We start from the raw sequence: 21,702 nt of genomic DNA on the forward strand, positions 1-21,702 counted from the left end.
TCATGCCCCCATGACCAGTTTCTGTCTCTCACACACCAATCATCTCCCAAACAGTCTTTGGCACACACACACCAGTCACCTTCCTGAACAGTTTCTCTCATGCCATACACACACACACACAGGCTTCCCACTCCCGTGTTCTACTTACATATATGGGCTTCTCACTCTCATAATCACTTTCTCTGTCTCTCTCTCTCTCACACACACACACACACACACACACACACTCACTCACCAGTCTCTCACTCCCATGCTTGTTCTCTCCACATGCACAGGCTTCTCATTCCCATAATCACTTTCTTTCTCTCTCTCTCACACACACACACACACCAGTCACCTGATCTCACTCATGCATACACACACACAGGCTTCCCACTCCCAAGTTCTCTTTCAGATATACAGGCTTCTCCCTCCCATGCTGTGTCTCACACACACCCAGGTTTCTCACTCTCATACTCACTCTCTTCACATCAGTGGCGTAGCCAGAATTGATTTTTTGGGTGGGCACAAGGTTAACATGGGTGGGCTGTAGGCATGCAGGTCTACTAGTTGTTTTTTTACTGATAAATAATGCCAAATTATGCAGCATAGCATTCACATCTACGCCTAAGTATGAGGTTTACTTAATGATACAAACATAATTCACGGTGATTTGTGGTACTTTAGCCTTCTTATTATTACGATTTTATACACGGCTCCTACCTGTCCATAAATTTTGAGAGAGTGGTTGTGTTGCTTATATTTAAATTGCTAACATCTCAAAATATAGATATATATTTTTACCTTTGTTGTCTGATCTTTGTATTTTTCTAATCAGTTGGTCCTGGTCTCTTTTTCCCATTTTTTCCCTTATAAGCTCATTTCCTAATTCCTTTTCAGTGTCTTTCTTCTATTACTGTCTTCTTCCCTTCCACACACACACACACACACACACACACTTTCTCTCACAGACTCCCTCTCACACACTCAAGCTCTCACTGTCATATGCTCTCCCCCCCCCCAAGCTCACATTCTCTGCAGACACACATACAAGTTCTCACTTTCTCACCCCTCCCCAGGCTTATATTCTTATGCACACACAGACGCACATCCAGGCACCCATTCTCACCCACACACATAAACCCAGACTCCCATTCTCACCCACAAACCCATGCTCCCAGTCTCACCCACACATATTCAAGCTCCCATTCTCATCCATACATATACACATTTAAGGTCCTATTCTCACCCACACATACACACATTCAAGCACCCATTCTTATCCACATATTCAAGCTCCCATTCTCACCCACCCACAAACCCAGGCTCCCATTCTCACCCACACATACACACATTCAAGCTCCCATTCACCCACATATTCAAGCTTCCATTCTCACCCACACATACACACATTCAAGCTCCCATTCTCACCCACCCACAAACCCAGGCTCCCATTCTCACCCACACATACACACATTCAAGCTCCCATTCACCCACATATTCAAGCTTCCATTCTCACTCACACATACACACATTCAAGCTCCCATTCTCACCCACACACAAACCCAGGCTCCCATTCTCAACCACACATACACACATTCGAGCTCCCATTCACCCACATATGCAAGCTTCCATTCTCACCCACATACACACCCAGGCTCCAGTTTTCACCCACACACACTCCCATTCTCATCCACACATACACATTCAAGCACGTGCACAGCTTCCGCTTCCTCCCCCCAAAGCAGGAAGATCAGCTGCCTCTCCTGCTGCCACCGGACTCCTGCTATCTTCGGGCGTCGGGCGGTATGGCCCGCCGAACTTCCTGTCGGGGGGGGGGGGGGGGAGCGGAAGCGCAGCGCACAACGTCCGCTTCCTCCCTCCCCCCCGCCCAAGCAGGAAGATCGGCGGGCCATACGGCCCGACGCCCGAAGATAGCAGGAGGCCGGTGGCAGCAGGAGAGGCAGCTGATCTTCCTGTTTTGGGGGAGAAAGCGGAAGCTGTGCGCGGCGCTTCCGCTCCCCCACCCCCAAACAGGAAGTTCGGCGGGCCGTTTGGCCCGAAGATAGCAGGAGAACGGGTGGCAGCAGGAGAGGCCAGCTGATCTTCCTGCATTGGGGGGGAGGAAGCGGAAGCTGCGCGCGGCGCTTCCGCTCCCCCGCCCCCCTCAACAGGAAGACCGGTTGGCCATACAGCCGCAGCAGCGCTTCCCCATGTGTGCCGTGATGGCGCGTGAGGCGTGGGTTCTCTTGTTCGCTGTCGCGGGGATGGGATCCCGCGACAGCCTTGCAGTTCCGGTGCCAGTTGGGTGGGCACCTGCCCACCCGTGGCTACGCCACTGACTTCTAACACCGCTGCCGTTACCACTGGGCTTGAACGTGCTGACAGCCCAGCGGCAACGGCAGCGGGAGAGACCGGGAGCGCGTGCCGCGGACCGGTGGTTGGGGACCCCTGAAAAAAGACCACGAAAGGCGGAACTGTGACATATGTAGGAAAGAAACTCAAGCGAAGGCACGCTGCCCGATTGGCCGGTGCTGGGCAAGGCTTGCCCAGCACCGGCCAATCAGACAGCGTGCCTTCGCTCGAGTCACTCCCTCCCCCCCACCGGACGCTGTAAAAAAAAACAAAACAGTTCATTCTCCGCTCCCTCGCTCCCCGATTGGCCGGCCGATCAAGGAGCGAGGGAGCGGAGAATGAACTGCTGCCTTCCCTCTGCAAGGGAAGGCAGCGTGCCTCATTCCCCGTCTGCTCTCAGCAGTGGGCGGGCCGGTCACAGACCGTAGGCGGGCCGGATTCAGCCCGCGGGCCGCCCCTTGCCCAGGTCTGCTCTAAACTATGCCCAAAATGCTGTACCGGACGGCACATTTTACCAATGTTTTTGGGAATGCTCTCTCATTCTGGGGGAAGTCGCCACTATGAGGTCACAACTAGTACATTCCACACTCCCATTAGATCCCAACTTGTGGCTTTTTGGTTCAGTGAACACCTTGCATTTGGAGTTAGATGCTACAACACAACTCTTTCTTCAACTGGCAAGCCTTATTGGCCAGAAAATTATATTGACTTATTGGCTAGATACCCAAGAACTCAAGTATGAACACTAGTTCAAGAAAATGATTCGCTTATGTTCCTTAGAGTATGCTACAACTAGAAGTATTTCGCCAAAGAGATTCAGCACCAATCTAAAAATTTGGTCTGCCTTTCTGGCCTACCTGTCACCTACGTTGGAGAGAGAATTGGTATCTCAGCAATAATATACTACCCAATATCATATATGATATATCACGATTCCCTAGTTAATGATTCCGTTGTAAATTGAAATTGATAAGGGCTACTAATTTTCCTGACTGTAGTTGCTTACTCATCCACTCACTCATTTATTTTCAACCCCGCTCATTCCTATGCTTATGCATGTATTTATCTATTTCTTTACTCCTTCATTCAGGTCTCTTTTCTTCCCCATTATGTCCAGATTACTATCTCAAGGGTAGCTCTACTATTTTCTAATTTTCCAATTTCTAACGTCTTTGAGGCACTTTAGAAGAGATTGGTGTTATACATGCATATGGAGATGGAAACAGGATGCTGGGCTTCATGGACCCATGGTCTGACCCAGCATGCAATTTCTTATGTTCTTAACACACAAAGACAGCATGAACCCAAACAATGGGCCCTAGACAGGGAGAGTTGGGTTTTTAAGCCTGGAAGAAGTTACAAAGGACAGATTGACCAAAGTTACTGTCATGTCGACCATCCTTGTCCAAGCAGTAGTAAGCAGCAAACATGTGTAGGGAATTCCACTTTGCGGCTCTGCAGATTTCGGCAATGGGAACGGCTGATAACCGATGCCGCCATGGCTCTCACAGAGTTAGCCTTAACGCGGCCTCCAAGCTGAAGGTCCACTTGCCCATAACAGAAGGAGATCAATTCACCAGTCAGTTGGATAGTTTGTTTTCCTATCGCAACGTCCATTCTGTTCTTGTCAAAGGATATGAAGAGTTACATGGACTGCCTGTGGCCTGCAGCACGTTCGAGATAGAAAGCCAAAGCCCTTTTACAGTCCAAACTATATAGAGCCCATTCGCCTTGGTGAGAATGAAGTCTCTGGAAAAAGGTGGGCAGAATAATAAACTGATTGATTTTCATCTTAGTCACCACCTTAAGCAGAAACTTAGGGTGAGTACACAGGACCACCCAATCTTGAAAGAACTTCATGTAGGGTAGATACGTCACCAATGCCTGAAGCTCACTAACTCTGCAAGCCGAAGTGACTGCCACGAGGAAGAGAATCTTCCGGGGTTAGGTACCTCAGATCGCAGGAGCACATAGGCTCGAACGGGTCATGCATGAGCTGCGCTAGCACCATGTTGAGTTCCCAGGAAACAACAGGACGACACATGAGGGGCTCCATCTGAAGCAACCTACGCATAAATCGCCCTACTATGGGCTGCACAGAGATGGGTGTACCACCAATACCTTGATGGTAAGCGCTGATGGCAATCAGATGGGACCCTGACCAAGTTGGTAAGAACCTAAGAACATAAGAAATTGTCATGCTGGGTCAGACCAAGTGTCCATCAAGCCCAGCATCTTGTTTCCAACAGAGGCCAATCCAGGCCACAAGAACCTGGCAATTACCCAAACCTTCGAGAGGTGCCACAGGTAGTCTAGCAACTGTGGCATGGGGCAGGTGAATGGATCCAACTCATGACCTCCACACCAGACAGAGAACTTCCTTCACTTGAGCCTGTAAGGCGTACTACTGGTGGAAGGCTTTATTGAAGCTACCAGTACCTGAGACACGTCATTAGAGAGGTCGAAGGACTGCAGGACTAGCCTTTCAACATACAGGCCATCAGAGCAAATGACCTGAGATTTGGATGGCACAGCCTGCCCCGATCTCGTGTGATCAGATTGGGGGAGGTCCCTAGACGGATGGGCTTTCTGATAGACAGGTCCTGCAGAACTGGAAACCAGACTTGCCTCGGCCAATAAGGGGCCACAGGACTATGGTCCCCTTGTCCTGCTGGAGCTTCATGAGAGTCTTCATTACCAGCGGACGCAGAGGATATGCATACAGAAGACCCAGTAGCGGGCAAAGATGTCTGAGGCTGGCTTCCTGTCGCTCCTGTACAGGGAGCAGAAGTGGCTGACTTTGCTGTTACAAGGGGAGGCAAAGAGATCCACATCTGGGGTTTCACACAGGCGGAAGATCCGGTCCACTACTGAGGGGGTCCAGTGACCACTCGTGTGATTGGAATGCCCGACTCAGGCGTTATGCCATCACATTTTCTGTCCCAGCCAGGTAAATTGCTCGCAAGAGCATGCCTTGGGATAGGGCCCAGGACCATATCTGCATATCCTCCTAACAAAGGGGAACGAGTCGATACCTCCCTATGGGCCAGATTTTAAAAAGGCCCGGTGACGCACGTAAAGCTCCAGAACGCATGTAATTCCCAGGGCTTTACAAAAGGGGCGGTCCGGGGGTGGGGCCAGAGGCGTCCGATAGAGTGGCCATTGCCACTGTGTTGGAGGATCGCGTGCCGAGGCAGGCACAAAAGGTAAGACAAGGGACAGGGGGGGTTAAAGTAAGGCTGGGGGGGGGGGGGGAGGGAATGGGGAAGGCAGCGCAGCTCGGCGCACGCAAGGTGCATAATTGTGCATCCCTTGTGCGCGCAGACCCCCGATTTTAACGTGTGCATCGGTGGTGAGCACAATCTAGTGCGAGGGAGCTTGAACTGGAAGTCCCTACTCCAGAATGGAGAGATTTTCCTACCAAGACAGGGAGGCCTGAAGAGGCTGCATGATGCAGACACATCCGTTGAGGTCCTGGGTTGCCTGCAGCCACCGAAAGCGCAGAGTATATTGAGCACTGAGAGCGCAGGGTATATTGAGCACAAGCGGGGACCGGCATGGAGGATCCTTGCCTAAGCCTCTTTGTTTTGGAATCGAGGACACTGTGGGCATAAATGGCCCTGAGGGCATCGATGGCACTGGAGGCATCAAAGGCCCCAAGGGCACCATGGGCCGCATGGATTCTTCCTCCTCCTCGGACCCAATAATGGGAATCGCTCTAGAGGGAGGCATCTGTGGCCGCTGGGGAACTGATGGTCCCCCGGGCACCGGTTGTATCAAAAGGACATCTAGATGCTCCAGCAGGGGTGCCAAGAGAGATGGTGCAGGCTCCGGTACCGGCAATGGGACCGGTGCTGATGGCAGCTCTATACCTTCTCAGGGCTCGGAGTAACGCTGCTGAACCCTGCGGTCCAACTCTTCCTGAAAGTCTGCTGTAGTTAAGACAGATGGAGGAGGAGGCATCACCACAGCCTCCTCAGAGCCCTGAAGAGGCTCGGTGCCCAACACCATAACTGGTGCAGAACATCTTGGACTCCCAGGTATGACAGAGGATGGTGCCTCTTCCCCATGGGGTTGCTTCGGTGGTAGAATGGCGACTGCCGATGCTGTACTGGTTCCTGAGCAGTGCGCTGATAGCGACCGGTGATGATGCTCGTGGGATTTCCCTCGGTGCTTGGTTCTGTCTTTCCCCGGAGCAGAGGAAGGTGAAGATCCTGACATCCTTGTGTGCGATGACAACAGAGACGGCCTATCACTGGCTCCTCTCTCACGAGAGGGACAGGCAGGAGGTGTAGAGAGGGATGGCATATCTAACTGCTCTCCTCAGCCTCTAGGTGTCAACACCCCCAATGCCAGAGTAGATGGATCAGACTGGCAAAAAGCTTTTCCATCTTATCCAATCGGGCACGACAGCCTTTGGGGGTCATCCGATCACACAGATGGTACCTTTGGACATCGTGCAACACCCCCAAGCAGAGGATACAGACCTCATGTGGAGGAGAAGTCCATTAAAGGCTATTAATCAATTTTACTTGCCAGGTTCTTGTGGCCTGGTTTGGCCTCTGTTGGAAACAGGATGCTGGGCTTAATGGACCCTTGGTCCGACCCAGCATGGCAATTTCTTATGTTCTTATTGTCCACGGGCACTGGAGCATTTGCAAAAACTGGACGCCATGAAAAATAGCCGATGGACAGTCAATGGCAGTCGGTCACCGATAGGTGACTCGCCGGGAATAGACTGCACGAAGGGAAAATTTAAAACTTACCGCAAGCCAGGCGGCACCAACTGAAGAAGAGGGACCCGGCGCCAAGAACAAAACAACCGGGAAAATACTTTGAAAAGGATGAGCTAAGAGCAGAGCTCCACTACCAGGAGGCAACTACTTCGCGGAAAAAAAAAAGAGACTGCAGAGGGACCCCACATGGACACATGGATAGTGGCATGCTGGGCATGCTCAGTGTGCCAGTCAAAGTTCTAGAAAAATCAGACAAATTTTTCTATGCCGGGCTCTATCTGATGATGTCACCCATCTGTGAGGACTACCATCTTGCTTGTCTTAGAAGAACTGCCTTAACCACATCCTCTGGCAATGAATTCCAGAGCTTAACTGCACATTGTTTTTCCCTCAATTTTTCCGATTTGTTTTCAATATGCTACTTAACAACTTCATGGATTGCCTCCTACTCCTTGTATTATTCAAAAGAGTAAATAACCGTTTTACATTTACCCATTCAAGTCCTTTTATGATCTTTTTTTAGACCTCTACCATATTCCCCTCTCAGCTGACTCTTCTCCAAGATGAACAGGCCTAACCTCTTTAGCCTTTCCTCATGGGGGAGCAGCTCCATACCCTTTATCATTTTAGGTACCCTTCTCTGTACTTTCTCCAGTGCAACTATATCTTTTTTGAGATGCAGTGCCCAGAATTGCAGACTGTATTCAAGGTGTGGTCTAATCATTGAGTGATACAGAGGCATGATGACATCCTCTGTTTTATTTGCCATACCCTTCCTAATAACTCCTAACATTGTTTGCTTTTTTGACCGCCACAGCATACATCACACTGAAATCGACTCAGTATCAATAATGATGCCCAAATCTTTTTCCTGTGTGATAACTCCTAAAATAGAACCTAACATTGTGTAGCTATAGCATGGGTTATTTTTCCCTATATGCATCACATTACACTTGTCAACATTAAATTTCATCTGCCATATGGACGCCCAACCTTTCAGTCTTTCAATGTCCTCCTGCAATTTATCACAATCTGCTTGTTATTTAAATACTCTGAATAATTTTGTGTCATCTGCAAATTTGATCACTTCACTCGTCATACCCATTTCCAGATCATTAATAAACATATTAAAAAACACCAGTCCAAGATTCTTGAGGCACTCCACTGTTTACCTTTTTCCACTGTGAAAACAGACCAATTAGTCCTACTCTCTATTTTCTGTCTTTTAACCAGTTTGCAATCTACAAAAGGACATCACCACCATGACTTTTTAGTTTTCTTAGAAGCCTCTCATTAGGGACTTTGTCAAATGCCTTCTGAAAATCCAAATATACCACACATCTAAGGGTTCACCTTTGTTCACCTCTTAAAAAAAATGTAGCAGATTTGTTAGGTAAAACTTCCCTTGGGAAAATGCATGCTGACTGTATCCTATTAAATCATTTCTACCTATATGTTCTGTGATTTTTTTTATAATAATTTTCACAGGACAGAAGCAGGATAAAATTTGCAACCTTCTGCATTGTCTTCAAGTGCCTGATTGGACAGGCTCCTGAACATCTCTCTCAGCTTCTCTCTCCTTACTCACCCTCAATGGCTCTTCTTCTCTCCTCTGCTGACTGCCGCTAAACTGTCCTACATGAGACTCTGTTTTCAGCTGCTACGCACCAAAAATTTGGAACAAACTACCACTAACTCTGCACCTGGAGCCAAGCTATCTGAAGTTCAAAAAAGAAAGACATAGATTTTCATCCAAGCCTTCTCTTATGATCCACTTCTTACACTACCTGAACTCTGACGAGGGACTGTGCTATATACAGCAGGGTCTAAACTATTCAAAAGAGCAAGTTTGCTTACCGTAAACGGTGTTTCCGTAGATAGCAGGATGAATTAGCCATGCTGTAATGAGACCTGTCCGTCAGGCACAGGAGGGCGGAGCTTTCCAAAGTAAAGTCAGAGGTCTGCTCTGAGGCTGCGCGTGGGTTCCCGCGCCGGATTAACGACTCTCCTCAGTCTGTGAAATAGCAAGCGTGAGCACGTAAAGGTTCGACTGACAGGGAGGTGGGCGGGTCAGCATGGCTAATTCATCCTGCTATCTACGGAAACACCGTTTACGGTAAGCAAACTTGCTCTTTCCCGTCGATAGCAGGCTGAATTAGCCCTGCTGTAATGGGAGTTCAAAGCTATGCATCACGTAAATTGTTTGTTTGTGTGTATCGTGATGCAAATGTGTGTCAGTCGAGTTCTGTAGTATGCTTTAGTAATGATTGTAAAACTGCTTGTCCCAGTCTCGTGTCCTCCGTTGACTGCTGGTCCAGGCAGTAATGAGCTGCAAAGGTGTGAAGAGATGCCCACGTAGCCGATTTGCAAATGTCTAAGAGAGGCACTTGTGATAGATATGCTGTAGAAGCTGCTATCGCTCGTGTTTGATGTGCCTTTGGACGAGAAGGCAAAGTTAATTGTTGTTTGTCATGACAGAATTGAATGCATTGTGCGATCCAGCTCGCTATGGTGCGTTTGGCCACTGGTTTTCCCGGCGAATTTGGATTAAAAGACAAGAATAATTGGGAAGGTCTGGTAGGAGATTTAGTTTGTAAGGTATACAGTGCCAGGGCACGTTTACAATCTAGAGTATGCAGTTGTCTTTCTCTCTCCGAAGCATGTGGTTCTGGAAAGAAAATCGGTAGGTCAATGGTTTGGTTTAGATGGAATGGAGTTACTACTTTCGGAAGAAAGGAGGGATGCGTCCGTAGGACTACCTTGTGAGGGTAGAACTGCAGGTACGGTGAATAGTGTACTAAGGCTTGTAGTTCACTCACTCGTCTCGCCGATGTGATGGCTACTAAGAATACTACCTTCCAGGTGAGGTACTTCATGTGAGCCGTCTGTAGAGGTTCGAATGGCGACTGCATCAGTTGTTCCAAAACTATGTTTAAGTCCCATGGTATCGGTGGTTTAGCGACTGGCGGACGTAAGTGTGTTAAACCCTTTAGAAATCTTGATATGGCAGGGTGTAAGGAAATGGATTGTCCCATATACAATCTATGTCTGGCTGCGATGGCACTCAGATGTACTCGTACCGAGGTGGTGGCTAGACCTAAGGTATATAGAGTATGTAAATAGTCCAACAGACGGGCTGGAGGGCAGGATAATGGATCCAAACACTCCGCCGTGCACCAATGAACATATCTTTTCCATTTGGCTTGATAATTCCGTCGTGTGGACATCCGTCTTGACGCGAGGATAACGTCTTGAACATTCAAGGATATTCCTTGTTCTGATAGTAGGATCCGCTCAGTCTCCACGCTGTGAGATGTAGGGAGTGGTGGAGCGGATGAAGAAGTGCACCTTCGTTCTGTGATAGAAGATCTACTCGTAATGGAAGGCGGATATGTGGTTCCACAGACATGTGTAGAAGATGTGTGTACCAGTGTTGACGGGGCCACGCTGGTGCGATGAGAATCAGCTGCGCTGCGTCCAGTATGCATTTTTGTAGCGTACGTGTGATCAGCGGAATCGGAGGAAAGGCATACAGGAGCTGCTGCGTCCATGGAATGAGAAACGCATCTTGCGCTTGTCTCAGGGAACTGGGCCAGACTGAACAAAAGTTCTGTACTTTGCGATTGTGTTCGGTCGCAAAGAGGTCTATGGTGGGCGTTCCCCATTGGTGGAAAATGAAGTTCGCTATCTCTTGATGGAGTTCCCACTCGTGTGGATGAAAGATTCGGCTGAGTCTGTCCGCTTGCGTGTTGGCTATGCCTGGAATGTACGTGGCTTGCAGGTGAATTGAGTGTTTGCACGCCCATTCCCATATCCAAATTGCTTCCCTGCATAGCGGCCAGGATCCCGTGCCCCCCTGTTTATGTAAAACATTGCCACCTGGTTGTCTGTGTAAACCATGAGTCTGTGGCCTTGTATGTACGGTAGGAAGGTGCGTAACGCATATCGTATTGCCCTTAATTCTAGAAGATTGATTTGAAATGTTTGTTCTGTTAACGTCCACAAGCCCTGTGTTTGGAAGTTGTTTAGGTGGGCTCCCCAACCTTTCCTGGACGCATCCGTAGTGAGCACTGCATTGTGTGGAAGGATTGTGAACGGGGCTCCCTTTAATAAGGTGTGTCGTCGGAGCCACCATTGAAGTTGGTTGACTATCGACGTGTTTATCTGGATTCTCCAGGACAGTGGTTGCGAGTGTTGCTTCCATTGACGTCGAAGATGCCATTGGATTTGACGCATTTGTAGGCGTGTATTCGTCACGGCGTGTATAGCCGCCGCCATGTGGCCCAGTGCGACCAGGACTTGTCGGGCCGTTGGCCTTTGTGTTCTCTGTAACTCTTGAAATATGTTCCTCATCGTTCTCCTTCTTTCTGGGGGAAGGAAGACTTTGTGTCTGACCGTATCTAGGAGAACGCCTAGAAATTGTAGAGTTTGGGTTGCTTGAAACTGCGACTTTTGATAGTTGATGAGGAGACCAAGGTTGTGGAGGCAGAGAATGGTTCGTGAAAGATTGTGGTGTAAGGTCATTGGATCTGAGGCTATCAGCAACCAATCGTCCAGATATGGAAAGATAATGATTCCTTGTTGGCGAAGGTGTGCCACCACCACTGCCATGCATTTGGTGAAGACTCTCGGAGCTGTAGAGAGACCGAATGGTAGTACTTTGTATTGATAGTGGGTATTCAGGGCTTGAAAAGACAGGTACTTCCACGAAGAGGGGTGCATTGGAATATGCGTGTACGCGTCCTTGAGATCGATACTGCACATCCATGCATTGCGGTGAATCAAGGGTAAGATTGATTTGAGGGATATCATCTTGAATTTTTCTGTTAGTATAAATTTGTTGAGTTGTCGAAGGTCGAGGATTGGACGTAAGTCCCCTGATTTCTTTGGAATGAGGAAATAGGGGGAGTAAAATCCAGTGTCCCAGACTTGTCGTGGCAGGATCTGTATTGCTTGTTGTTGTAGCAATTTTGTCAACTCCTGTCGTATTTCTATTATGTTCGACTGGTACGTCCTGGATGGGAGATGTGGGAGAGTTGGTGTTTGCTGGAACGGAATCATGTATCCGTGTTGTATGATGCTGAGGACCCAGAGATCTGTGGTGATGGAAGCCCATTGTTGATAATAAAGGGATATTCTTCCCGCTTGCATCTGAAGTGGTGGTGGCTGAGGCAGTGTTAAAAAGACTGTGAAGGCTTGTTTGATGTGGTTTGTTGTTGTTGTTGTTGTGGTCGTTGAGACCGTCCACGTCCCCTTCTATTTTGGTTTTGTGGAATGGTCGGCCGGGTATAAGGTTGGTAAGGAGGTGGCCGGTAGGAAGAGTACTGTCGATACGGTCTTCGTTGGAAGGTTTGGCGTCTATACTGGGAGAAAAATCGTCTGGTTGGTTGGTAGGATGGTTGGGTTGTCAAAGACTGCACCGCCGCTGATTGTTCCTTTAACTGGGCTACCGTCTCTTGTAGCTTTTCCCCAAAAAGATTATCTCCTTTGCAGGGAAGGTTAGCCAGCTTAGTGTGGACGTCCTCCCTAATGGAGCTGGCCTTTAACCAAGCCAATCTTCGCGCTGCAATAGCACTTGCTGATACTCGGGAAGCAGTATCAAATCCTTCGTAGGTGGTGCGGAGGAGGTGTCTGATTCCCTCCTCCAAATCTTGTACTGGGGATAAATTCGTGAGTTCCGGTTCTGACTTAATTCTCTGTACACAGTCATATAAATACTGTGCTAGATAGAATTGGTGGTGGTGTATTCTCGCACCTAACATGGCCCCTTGGTATGCTCGCTTTGCGAAGTCGTCTAGCGTCCTCATATCTTTCAAGGGTGGAGATGAGGAATATAATTTATTCTTCCTGGCTTTCCCCATCGCTGATTCCACCACTAGTGAGGTGTGAGGAAGCTGTGTGGAAGAATAATAAGCGGATTTCTGTAATCTGTATTTAGTGTCAATTTTCCTTGACACCGCTGGGACTGCAAATGGAGTGTCCCAGGATTTTTCTAACAAGGCGTGGAGAACGTCGTGCGGGGGTAACGCCGTTGGTTCATGGGGAGTGTCAAAATTTTTAAAAGATCCAGAGTTTCTGCTCTAGGGTCTGGTACTTTTTGAATCGTTATGTTTAACGCCTTCCCCATTTTTTCCAGGAATTTTGGGTAAGTTAAATCTTCTGGTGGGGAATTAGGTTCAGTTTGTTCCACATCCGGATCAGACGGGTATCCTGTAGAGGAGTCCGGGGTAGGGTTATTAAAGGGAGCGGGATGATCGCTGTCTGGTGAGAGCTGTGTGTCTACTCGTTGATTGTTTAGTGGAACCTTCCTGTAGATTGATGGCGATTGAGGTATTGATTGAACCGAGGGTGATTGGGTTATATTGTCCGATCCCTGAGGACTCACAGACCTGGTTGAAGTGGCTGTTGAGTGTGTCGGCGAGAGGTTTTCTTCTGTCCTTGGAGAAGTAGGCATATCGTACATCTTTGTCATGTTGTCATAAAATCCCGCGAGGGCGTATGATAGCGTCTTGAAGGATTCTTTCGTATTTGGAGACATGCACTTTTTTAAATTCAAATCCTTTGAAACTTGTTGCTTCTGATTAGATTTGTATGATTGGGTTTTTGTAGGTAGTGCCCGTGTTTTGGTGAAAGTTTTTTGGAGTGTATTAGGCCCGTCACTTTTTCCGGAGTGGTGGGATCGGTTAGAGTAATCATACTCCGAAGAGGAAGAGGTCTCTGAATATAAACGTTTTAAGTTTTTTGACATTGGATTTCTGCAAAATTTTTGCGTGTTAGCGGTGTCTGACACCTTAGTATGGGGCAAGTGAGGAGTAAGGGTTAAATCTCTTACATTCCTTTTGGCACGTGTAGTCGTTGAGGGAATCAGCTTATTCGAACACCTCTGTGTTGCTGAAGATTTGTGGCGTTTCGGATCATTTTTTGTACTGTGCACTGCTGTGTGCCGGTCTCTGTGCGCCGCATCGTGCCGTGTCACATGTTCCGTATGTGCCTTATCTTGTCACGCCGTCTGCGCCGTTCCCCGTCCCGTTCTTAGGCTGGTGTTGCGCCGCTTCGCATGCGCCGTGCCGCGTCAAAAACGTGTGTTTTGACGACGTTGTGTGCGTCGTGCCGGGTGCCTCATAGTGAGACGCAGAGGTTGGCGTCAGTAGCTTCGCTTCTAGCGGCGCCGTACGAGGCGTGGTTTTCGGCTCAGCTGGTTTGGCGCGCTTTTGGAGAACGGGGCCCTGTTCAGAAGCGTGTCCCGATCTGAGTGACTCTTCCGAGTCTTGCCCACGTGAGTAAGTGCGTTTTCGTGGGCACTGTCCTCTCTGGGAATCTTTTGAAGAGGTTTTAGTTTTGTCTGAGGCTATGGAGGGCGAGTGAGATGATTGTCCACGCTCCTCCTGTCTCTTATGTTTAGAAGGCCTGTCAGAGCCTGTATCCGGTGAACCTTTTTTACGATTTTTACACGGGCTGGATGCGGAGGGCCCCGGGAGAGATTGGACATCAGAACCCGATTGGGAAGCACCCTGTGGTGATCGTAGGGATCCCATGCGTTCCGCTCGAATCCTACGTGCCCTAGGGGACATACGCCCACAAGATACACAGTTTTCTGTGTCATGATCAGCCCCAGACACCGGTAGCATTTGTCATGCGTGTCTGTAATAGACATAACCTTGCCACATAGGCAGGGCTTGAATCCTGATGGTCGTGTTTTTTGTTTTTCTGACATTCTTACTTGAATCTGAGGAGGTCTTGAAGCTCCGCGTGCGATTCCTGCGCGCGGAAAAACAGACTGAGGAGAGTCGTTAATCCGGCGCGGGAACCCACGCGCAGCCTCAGAGCAGAGCTCTGACTTTACTTTGAAAGCTCCGCCCTCCTGTGCCTGACGGACAGGTCTCATTACAGCAGGGCTAATTCAGCCTGCTATCGACGGGAAATGAGTCTTGCATACTCAATTCCAATACCACTCTAATTTGTACATGCTGATTGACTGTAAGCTTTTCAAATGCCTCTGTTCATTTAAATTTATTGTAATCCACCTTGAGACCAACTTTTGCAAAGGCGGAATATCAGATGTTCATAAATAAAATAAATATACAGGCAAACTTATTTTTCTCAGTATTTTTCATTCTCTATTAAATAATAGATTATAGTTTCATACATTCTAAACAAACAGAACTGAGTCCCTTATAGAATAAAGCTATGGTTTCTTTCCTGACCTCTTGTAGATTTACTGTAGTAGAACCATATCGTCTTCATATGACTGTCTCCCTGCTGTTATAGTATCCAGGGAATGCGTTTGTGGTAGAACATCATGGACTGCTTGCAGTGAGCCTGGTGAAGATGATCCATTTATAAGAACCTCTGTGAATTAATGTAAGTTTGCTGTAAATATACTATACACACAATGCATTATTTCTAAGTGAATTATAAACACTCTCCTGGCATTTTAGATAGAATTAAAAGTTGCAACCTTATCAGTAAACCAGGGTTACATTATTGCATAAGGGAAATAAATTAGATGGCAACTACTTACAGGTCAATACAGTAAAGTGCGGCCACGGTTACCCTGCTCCTAACCCGCTTTCTACTCACTTTTCGGCTGTGTTAGTCCAACCCGCGATACACTATCCCCTTTAACCCATTCTTACTGCCTCTTTAAATCACCGGGTAACCCCTTCCGCCCGCGGCATGTATATTAGATGTAAACGATCGAATTAGCTATTCCCTCCCATACAGTAACGTGTGCCCCGACTATCGCTTTTTTAACCTGCCGTTTTGCCGCGCATTTAACCTGCTTACTTACCACCTACCCTTACCCCTGCGTTAGAGGCAGGGGTAAAGGTAGGTGGCAAAACTTTCCCCCAGCCCCCGCTCACCTGCCCTGGCCGCGTCCACGGGTGCTGGTCTCCGGGGCAGCCCCAGTCCTCTCCCCTCCTCCCGAAGCAAGGCTGCTTTACGCGCCTTGCTTCGGGAGGAGGGGAGAGAGGACTGGCAATCCCGAGCGTAGGAGAACCGTCCACTTCCTTGTACCTGTCATTTCAAATGTCATTTGAAATGACAGATACCAGCGTGACCGTGAAGCGTTAGGCCAGCGCACCCAGGATACTGTATAGCACTCTATACAGTAAAATGGGTTGCGCGGGCCTAACGCTTCACGGATGCTTCTTGGACGCAGCTTGCAATTGCAAGCTATTTACATACAGTATCGAGCGGTAGGTGAGCCGGACTGTGCGTGCGGCAACCGCGGGTGCGCCCGGCACTAACGCAGCTCTTCCTACCGCTCCTTACTGTATCGGCCTGTTAGTAAGGTGCATCATTGCTTTCATTCTAAAAGATAAAGGCAAGTAAAATGACCAGAAGATTACACAGCTACATCTCTTTACATGAAATACTCTGAGTGATATCGGATTTGAATTGCCAACTCATTCTAGATTTCAGGACAGGCTGATCTAGACCTAGTTTTATTCCACTGCATGTATGAACTTGTAATCTTACTTTAATTTGGGAATATAAAAGGGAAATCAATATAAGTCCCTTATTCAAGACAGTAAAATCAACCTATTCTGAAAATGTGGAGCCAGTTGGCAACCCTATGTTGGACCATGAAGACATCATGGTACTAAAGCTCACAGTACCATTCCAGAAAGTTTGAAGTTTATACATATTACAAGCATAAAATTCTGCAGGAGGAAGAGGAGAGAACGGTCACCACAAGGGTGGAACATGAGGAACCAAAAGATTAATGCTTAACAGGCTGGAAAAGGTCAATCAACAAAAACATTAAATACTTAACCTGAAGCAAAACTTTAATTGATTTAGACCTAAGACCAACTATTAAACCACAATGAAAAATACCAAGATAACACCTCATATATTATACATCATAAAAGCAAAAAAAATCAATAAAGAGATATAAAACAGCACAAACAAACAGTAAAGATAAAGCTAAACAATACAAATAATTAAAATCCAAACATAGCGGGGTAGATTTTCAAATAGTGCGAATTGGCCTACTTTTGCTGGCGCATCAGGCGCAAGCAAAAGTACGCTGGATTTTAGTAGATACGCGCGGAGCCACGCGTATCTGCTAAAAACCTGGATCGGCGCGCGCAAGGCTATTGATTTTGTATAGGCGGCGCGCGCCGAGCCTCGCAGCCTACCCCCGTTCCCTCCGAGGCAGCTCCGATTTCGGAGCTGCCTCGGAGGGAACTTCCTTTTGCCCTCCCCTCACCTTCCCCTACCTAACCCACCCACCCGGCCCTGTCTAAGCCCCCCCCTTACCTTTGTCGGGGGATTTACGCCTCCCGGAGGGAGGCGTAAATCCCCGCGTGCCAGCAGGCCTCTTGCGCGCCGGGACGCGACCTGGGGGCGGGTACGGAGGGCGCGGCCACGCCCCCGGACCGCCCCGGGCCGTAGCCACGCCCCCGTACCCGCCCCCAAAACGCTGCCAACACGCCCCCTAAACGCCGCGACGACCGGGCCCGCCCCCGACACGCCCCCCCTCGGAGAACCCCGGAACTTACGCGAGTCCCGGGGCTCTGCGCGCGCCGGTAGGCCTATGTAAAATAGGCTCACCGGCGCGCAGGGCCCTGCTCGCCTAAATCCGCCCGGATTTGGGCGGATTTAGGCGAGCAGGGCTCTGAAAATCCGCCCCAGCATGTTTTGGCAAAATGAATCAGAGGAATTATTTATGAAAATTAAACCTTTAAATACAAATAAAAGAGGACTATCCTGATGAGAAATATTTTTCGTGGGTAGTAGAATGTCCTTTTGATTTTAAGATAAACTTTTAGTTAATTTTGGACACAGGGATTCATAGACATCCAACAGTGTTTCAAAAAAGCCAGTTTGTTTTTCCTATAATCTTGCCCCAAGAATGTAGGAAAAACAATTATAAGTCTGAAACATGATATATATATCATATGAAACAGCATTTATAAAAAACATAGGTGGCATGAGACTAAAGGCAAAAAAGAAATTTTTTGGTGAGAAATGTTAAACTTGCTAGTGGAGAATAAAGCAAAAAGCCTTGAAGAAAGGGATAAAACCTTCATTTCTTATAAGTTGGACAAAAAATCAAACTAAAAAAAAATAAATAAAATTGGAAAAATAAAATTTAAATACAAGGAAATAAAAATTAACAAAAAGTAAGAGAAGAAATAGGACAAAGTAGCACCAAATAGAAATGTGAAAAAAATCAAGTGAAAAAATAGGGAAAAAATAAAAACACAAAGATAATACTTTAAAATCGTCAGCTCAGTGTGCTGCAGCAGTCAAAGAAGCAAACAGAATGTTAGGAATTATTAGGAAGGGAAAGGTGAATAAAATGGAAAATGTCATAATACCTCTGTATCGCTCCATGGTGTACTGTGTACAATTCTGGTCGCCGCATCTCAAAAAAGATATAGTTGCAATGGAGAAGGTACAGAGAAGGGCAACCAAAATGATAAAGGGGATGGAACAGCTCCCCTATGAGGAAAGGCTGAAGAGGTTAGGGCTGTTCAGCTTGGAGAAGAGACGGCTGAGGGGGGATATGATAGAGGTCTTTAAGATCATGAGAGGTCTTGATTGAGTAGATGAATCGGTTATTTACACTTTCGGATAATAGAAGGACTAGGGGGCATTCCATGAAGTTAGCAAGTAGCACATATAAGACTAATCAGAGAAAATTCTTTCACTCAACGCACAATAAAGCTCTGGAATTTGTTGCCAGAGGATGTGGTTAGTGCAGTTTGTGTGGCTGTGTTTAAAAAAGGATTGGATAAGTTCTTGGAGGAGAAGTCCATTAACTACTATTAATCAAGTTTACTTAGGGAATAGCCATGCTATTAATTGCATCAGTAGCATGGGATCTTCTTAGTATTTGGGTAATTGCCAAGTTCTTGTGGCCTGGATTGGCTACTGTTGGAAACAGGATGCTGGGCTTGATGGACCCTTGGTCTGACCCAGCATGGTAATTTCTTATGTTCTTATGTGTTTTTGCTCTTTCATTAATCCAAATCATCTGATAGTCACCTGAGCTCAGGTGACCACCTACTTGGAAACTAGAAACAGTTATTGATTTGTAGGTACCAGATTCATTAGAGCCTCGTCCCTTGTGGGTTCCATTATCATTTGCCTGATGAGTGTCCTGTGAAAAAACGAGTCCAGGATTTCGCTACTTCCAAATGAATTCACAGATGGGATGCCAAATGGCAGAGGACAAAAGAAGAAAGACAACAAAATTAACTTGGACAAGGTGTGATATCTACTGACGATTAAGTCTTTATAACTATAAACTGGGTTATCGACTTAATAGCTGTGTAGAAAAGGAGAAATGGGCAAAACAAGATCAACGGGTTCTTATATGAAGTCACTATGCATAAAGAATAGTCTGGAAGTCTACTCTGCTGATATCAGACAGTCTTACAAATGTTTTATGTTTCTTTTCCTGGTACAGGGCTGCTTATCAAGCTAGGGCGAGAGTACATTGTACAAATCTCATATTTGTGTACCTTTCTTCACTCCAAGTCACATCAAATCTTCACTGATGTATACTGTGTATGTAAAACTGCCCCACAAACCCTAGACCACCACCAAAACCTCACCTCGAGTTACTAGTTGACCCTCCTATAGTGGTATAAATAGTTTACTAATATGAAAATCTTATAAAGAGAGTCTCTCTCTCTCGGCACTTCTCAGCTTGCAAAGTGAAAATATCGCAGGCGTGATGAATTTAACACATGTTGTGGTAAAACACCTATGTGAAGTGGTAAAATAATGTGCGCTGTGGTATCTCAAAAATTTCCCTAACCCCAACCCCCCCCCTTTTTTTTTTTTAAATCGCGGGCGCTATTCATGCAAAATTTATAGTAAAATGATGAATCTAGGTCACAGATTGTGAGACCTCTGGGGACAGAGAAATGCCTACAGTACCTGAACGTATTCTGCTTTGATGTGCTTGAAAAAGCAGAATATAAATCAAATAAAAATAAATAAGAACCTGATTGCAAGGGAAGCCAATAAAATGATGGCTCTGCAGTTCCAATATGATGGGTCACCATGCAGAGGATTTCACTTGCCTCCTCTCTACAGTCCTGACATATCTAGAATGAAGAATAGTGGCAGTGGAAGCTTTTGTTTTCCACCTCAGTCCCATTAGTTGGAATTAGGAATTGGAGTGGTGTCTCCTCTGTTGGAAAACTATAAGACTCTAGAGGCAATGGTGGCAGTTTCATTATCTTCTATCAGCTCTGTCACAGTGGCAGAATTATAGGAGGCAGAACCCGAATTAAGGCAAAAGGAAGGGAGGTATTCTTATACTGAAAAGAAACAGAGCTGAAGTCATCTCCACCTGTTAGCAAAATCAATTCTTCCCTTGCGGCCTGGATGAGTCAGTAGGACATTCAAGAAACGGGATACAAAATATGTAAAAATTCTATTAATCAGAACAGTCTTAAAAGAAAGCAGAGTTTCTTACCTGTAACAGGTGTTCTCCCAGGACAGCAGGATGCAGTCCTCACATGTGGGTGACGTCACTGGACGGAGTCCTATCACGGAAAACTTTTCTGTCAAAGTTTCTAGAACATTTGACTGGCACACTAAGCATGCCATGATCCCTCGAGCAACAGGGGTCTCTCACTTCAGTCTCGTTTGTAGCAAAAGGTGCAAGCGAAAAAATAAAATAAATGTTTCGGACCCAATTCCACGGGGTGGCGGGTGGGTTTCGTGAGGACTACATCCTGCTGTCCTGTGAGAACACCTGTTACAGGTAAGCAACTCTGCTTTCTCCCAGGACAAGCAGGATAGTAGTCCTCACATGTGGGTGATTAGCAAGCTACAAGCTGACTCATATTTAACTTGGACCAACAGCGTACAACTTGTGCAACAGGCACAACAACAGGCGTACTGTTGGGAAAAATGAGGCAGCTTGAAAATCACAGCAGACTGGATATGGAAGGAGTTGGGATTATATGGGAAATAAGTTCTTGAAGACAGATTGGCCAAAGGCAGAGTCTTGACATCCTTCCTTGTCCAGGCAGTAATGTGCTGCAAATTTGTGAAGAGAGCGCCATGTTGCAGCTTTGCAGTTGTCAGCAATCGGTACTGAACGATAGTGTGCTTGCCATGGCTCTTAATGAGTGCGCCTTCACTCATCCCTGGAGAGGAAGACATGCTTTTTCATAGCAGAATTTGATACAGTCTGTTAGCCAGTTGGAGAGAGTTTGTTTGCCCACTGCAACTCCTAGTTTGTTTTTGTCAAAAGAAACAAAGAGTTGGGTGGATTTGCTATGGACTGCAGTGCGGTCTAGGTAAAATGCAAGTGCACGTTTACAGTCCAAGGTGTGTAAAACTCTCTCGCCCTGGTGAGAGTGAGGCCTTGGGAAAAAGGTGGGCAAGACTATAGACTCATTCAAGTGGAAGGCAGTAACCACCTTGGGAAGGAATTTAGGGTGAGTATGTAGGACCACTCGGTCATGTAGGAACCTTGTATAGGGTGAGTATGTGACAAGTGCTTGTAACTCACTATCCCTTCGAGGAGATGTAATGGCTACTAGGAAGACAACTTTCCATGGAAGAAATTTAACATCGCAGGAGTGCAAAGGCTCAAATGGGGAGTGCATGAGCCTTGTAAGTACTACATTTAGGTCCCATTCAGTGCCTG

At 47.0% G+C, this 21,702-nt stretch overlaps 1 protein-coding gene across 1 annotated transcript in view; it reads right to left on the bottom strand.

Annotated features, from left to right (window-relative positions):
- ZNF410 (zinc finger protein 410) overlaps window positions 1-21,702 on the bottom strand; it is a 146,526-nt gene that overhangs the window by 22,178 nt on the left and 102,646 nt on the right. Inside the window, 1 exon segment of the mRNA XM_029598452.1 lies at window positions 15,275-15,419. Coding sequence (XP_029454312.1) covers window positions 15,286-15,419 — 134 coding nt within the window. The 3' untranslated portion in view covers window positions 15,275-15,285.

Source organism: Rhinatrema bivittatum, chromosome 4 (assembly GCF_901001135.1).
Source record: "Rhinatrema bivittatum chromosome 4, aRhiBiv1.1, whole genome shotgun sequence".
Taxonomy (NCBI): Eukaryota; Metazoa; Chordata; class Amphibia; order Gymnophiona; family Rhinatrematidae; genus Rhinatrema; species Rhinatrema bivittatum.